The sequence below is a fragment of the Primulina huaijiensis genome, unplaced genomic scaffold (genome assembly GCF_012295235.1).
Source record: "Primulina huaijiensis isolate GDHJ02 unplaced genomic scaffold, ASM1229523v2 scaffold20377, whole genome shotgun sequence".
Classification (NCBI taxonomy): Eukaryota; Viridiplantae; Streptophyta; class Magnoliopsida; order Lamiales; family Gesneriaceae; genus Primulina; species Primulina huaijiensis.
In genome coordinates, this window is record NW_027353383.1 from 2,087 (window position 1) to 5,012 (window position 2,926).

General features: G+C 47.3%; 1 protein-coding gene across 1 annotated transcript in view; it reads right to left on the reverse strand.

Annotated features, from left to right (window-relative positions):
• The window catches only part of LOC140966274 (uncharacterized), a gene marked incomplete at its 3' end in the record, with an annotated part of 4,209 nt that extends 1,342 nt beyond the window's left edge, over positions 1-2,867 (reverse strand). Inside the window, exons 1-4 of the mRNA XM_073426598.1 lie at positions 2,615-2,867; positions 2,153-2,497; positions 1,524-1,807; positions 1,347-1,409 (exon numbers count right to left, since the gene is read on the reverse strand). Coding sequence (XP_073282699.1) covers positions 1,347-1,409; positions 1,524-1,807; positions 2,153-2,497; positions 2,615-2,867 — 945 coding nt within the window. The remainder of the gene's footprint in view (positions 1-1,346; positions 1,410-1,523; positions 1,808-2,152; positions 2,498-2,614) is intronic.
• Positions 2,868-2,926: the final 59 nt, after the last annotated feature.

Here is a 2,926-nt window from a genome sequence, read left to right on the forward strand (position 1 = left end):
GCTACTAAATTAGCTTTACCGGGATGGTAGCTAATGTCACAGTCATAATCCTTGACTAACTCCAACCAACGCCTCTGACGCATATTCAACTCTTTCTGCGTGAAGAAGTACTTGAGGCTCTTGTGGTCGGTAAAGATCTGACACTTCTCTCCGTACAGATAATGCCTCCAAATATTCAAGGCAAATACTACAGCAGCTAACTCAAGATCATGAGTAGGGTAGTTCTTCTCGTGGATCTTCAACTGACGAGAAGCATACGCTATTACTTTCCCATGTTGCATCAACACTGCGCCTAGACCGAGCTTCGAAGCATCGGTATACAATACAAAATCTCCGGGCCCAGAAGGCATGGACAAGATCGGCGCTGAAATAAGAGCTTGCTTTAAAGAATCGAAGCTCTTCTGGCACTCATCGCTCCACACGTACTTAGCATTCTTCTTAGTCAATGACGTGAGTGGAACTGCGATAGAGGAGAAACCCTGAATAAACTTCCGATAGTATCCTGCTAGACCAAGGAAACTACGGATCTCTGATGCACTCTGCGGCACCTCCCAATCTCTGACGGTCGCAACCTTCGCTGGGTCTACCTCAATGCCACTGCTAGATATGATGTGGCCTAAGAACGCCACTTTCTCCAACCAGAACTCGCACTTGCTGAACTTAGCGAACAGCTTGTGCCTCTGCAACGTCTGCAATACTGCGGTCAGATGCCTGTTGTGATCCTCTTGACTCTTTGAGTAGACGAGAATGTCGTCTATGAATACAATAACGAACTGATCAAGATACGGCTGAAATACACGATTCATGAGATCCATGAAGATCGCCGGCGCATTCGTCAAACCGAACGGCATCACAAGGAACTCGAAGTGCCCATAACGAGTCCTAAAAGCAGTCTTAAAAGTATCGGCGTCTTTCACCCTCAACTGGTGATATCCAGATCGCAGATCTATCTTGGAGAATACTGAGGCTCCTTGCAACTGATCAAACAAATCCTCGATCCTCGGAAGTGGGTATTTATTCTTCACTGTAACCCTGTTCAACTCTCGGTAGTCAATGCAAAGCCTCATAGATCCGTCTTTCTTCTTCACGAATAAGACAGGCGCGCCCCATGGAGAGAAACTCGGGCGAATAAACTCCTTGTCAAGAAGCTCCTGAATCTGTTTCTTGAGCTCAACCATCTCTGACGGTGCTAATCTGTATGGCGCCTTAGAGATAGGCGCGGTACCTGGCATAAGATCGATCGAAAACTCTACCTCTCGTACCGGTGGTCTACCAGAGACGTCATCGGGAAAAACGTCTGAAAAGTCCCTGACAACTGGGACATCTGCAACTGACTGGCTGGAGACCTCGGGAACAGATATAATGGTCGCAATGAATGCTCGACAACCCCTAAGCATGAGCTTCCTAGCCTGAATACAAGATATCATGATAGGAAAATTAAAGTACCGGTCAGGTTCAAATAGGAATTGCTCCCTTCCAAGCGGTCGGACTAGAACAGATCTCCGCTGAAAATCAATAAGTACTCTGTTCTTGTGCAGCCAATCCATCCCAAGGATAATATCGAACTCTGGCATTGGCAGCACGATCAAATCCGCATAGACAAGATTTCCATGAAGCTCGAGGTCTATGTCTCGTACTACGCTAGTCGCTGCCATCTCCTCGCCAGATGGAATAACCACAGAATACGCCACATCCAATCCAATCGTCTTGACCTCGATGGAATTCGCAAAGGTCTCAGATATGAATGAATGAGTGGCCCCTGAATCAATCAAGGCGTTCGTAGAAGCTCCGCCTATAAATATTCTTCCTGAAATGTTGGAACATCTATCTAAATCCAATAGTTTACCAAAATTAATCCTATAGGCATGCAAAGGTCAAAGTTCTTCTAACTTAGATTCCCAAAACGACCTGAATAGAACATGCAATCTTATCACAATTTCTAAGTTCAAATCTTATAACCCAATAATTCAAAGCAATTAATCCCAAAATGCTGAATTAAATATGCTAAAATTTTCCCAAATAAAAACTTAAAGATTTAAGATACCTGTCAAGAGCATAGTCCCTGGGTTCGCCTCCGCTGCATGGAGTGCAAACACTCTGTCCTGAGTAGGCAATGTCCCCTGAGGACAATCCTTTAGCAAATGGCATGTACCGCCACACTTGAAACACTTCCCAGAACCATACATGCAAGTTCCGGTATGACGGCGTGTGCACCTGGCACAGACCGGGTACTCCTGCCTCCTCGGGACCACAAGTCCCTGCTGCTGCTGCTCTCTGCTCCTTGATGGGCCATGGAAAGGCCTCTTATGCTGCTGAAGAGGGAGGTGGGGCGCCTGAAATGGCCGCTTACCCTGGCGGTCATTCTCGATATCTCTCTGATCCTGTTCTGCAGTAAGAGTTCTAGAGACAGCGACCTCATATGTCGTAGGGCCAAAAACCCTAACATCACGACGCAAGATCGGCCGCAATCCATCCATGAAGTGCCTAAGTCTGGCACCTTCTTCGTTCGCGATCAGGGGTACAAAGTGACAACCCCTCTCGAACTTACGGATAAACTCCGTAACAGTCATGTCACCCTGTCTCAGGGTCATAAACTCCCTGGTCAACCTCGAACGCACGTCATCAGTAAAATACTTAGAGAAGAACACCTCTCTAAAGCGCGTCCAACTGAGAGTAGCTAGATCCAGAACTACAGATGCGCCCTCCCACCATAGACGGGCGTCTCCTCCAAAAAGATATGTCGCACAGCGGACCCTGTCAACATCCTCAAGCTCCATAAATCTGAAAGTAACCTCTAGGGACTTAATCCATCCCTCAGCCACCATGGGATCAGACGTCCCAGTGAACTCCTTCGGGTTCATCCTCATGAACCGCTCACAAATAGCCTCGGGTCTAGGCGGCCTAGCCACCGCTGCAGCATTGTTCC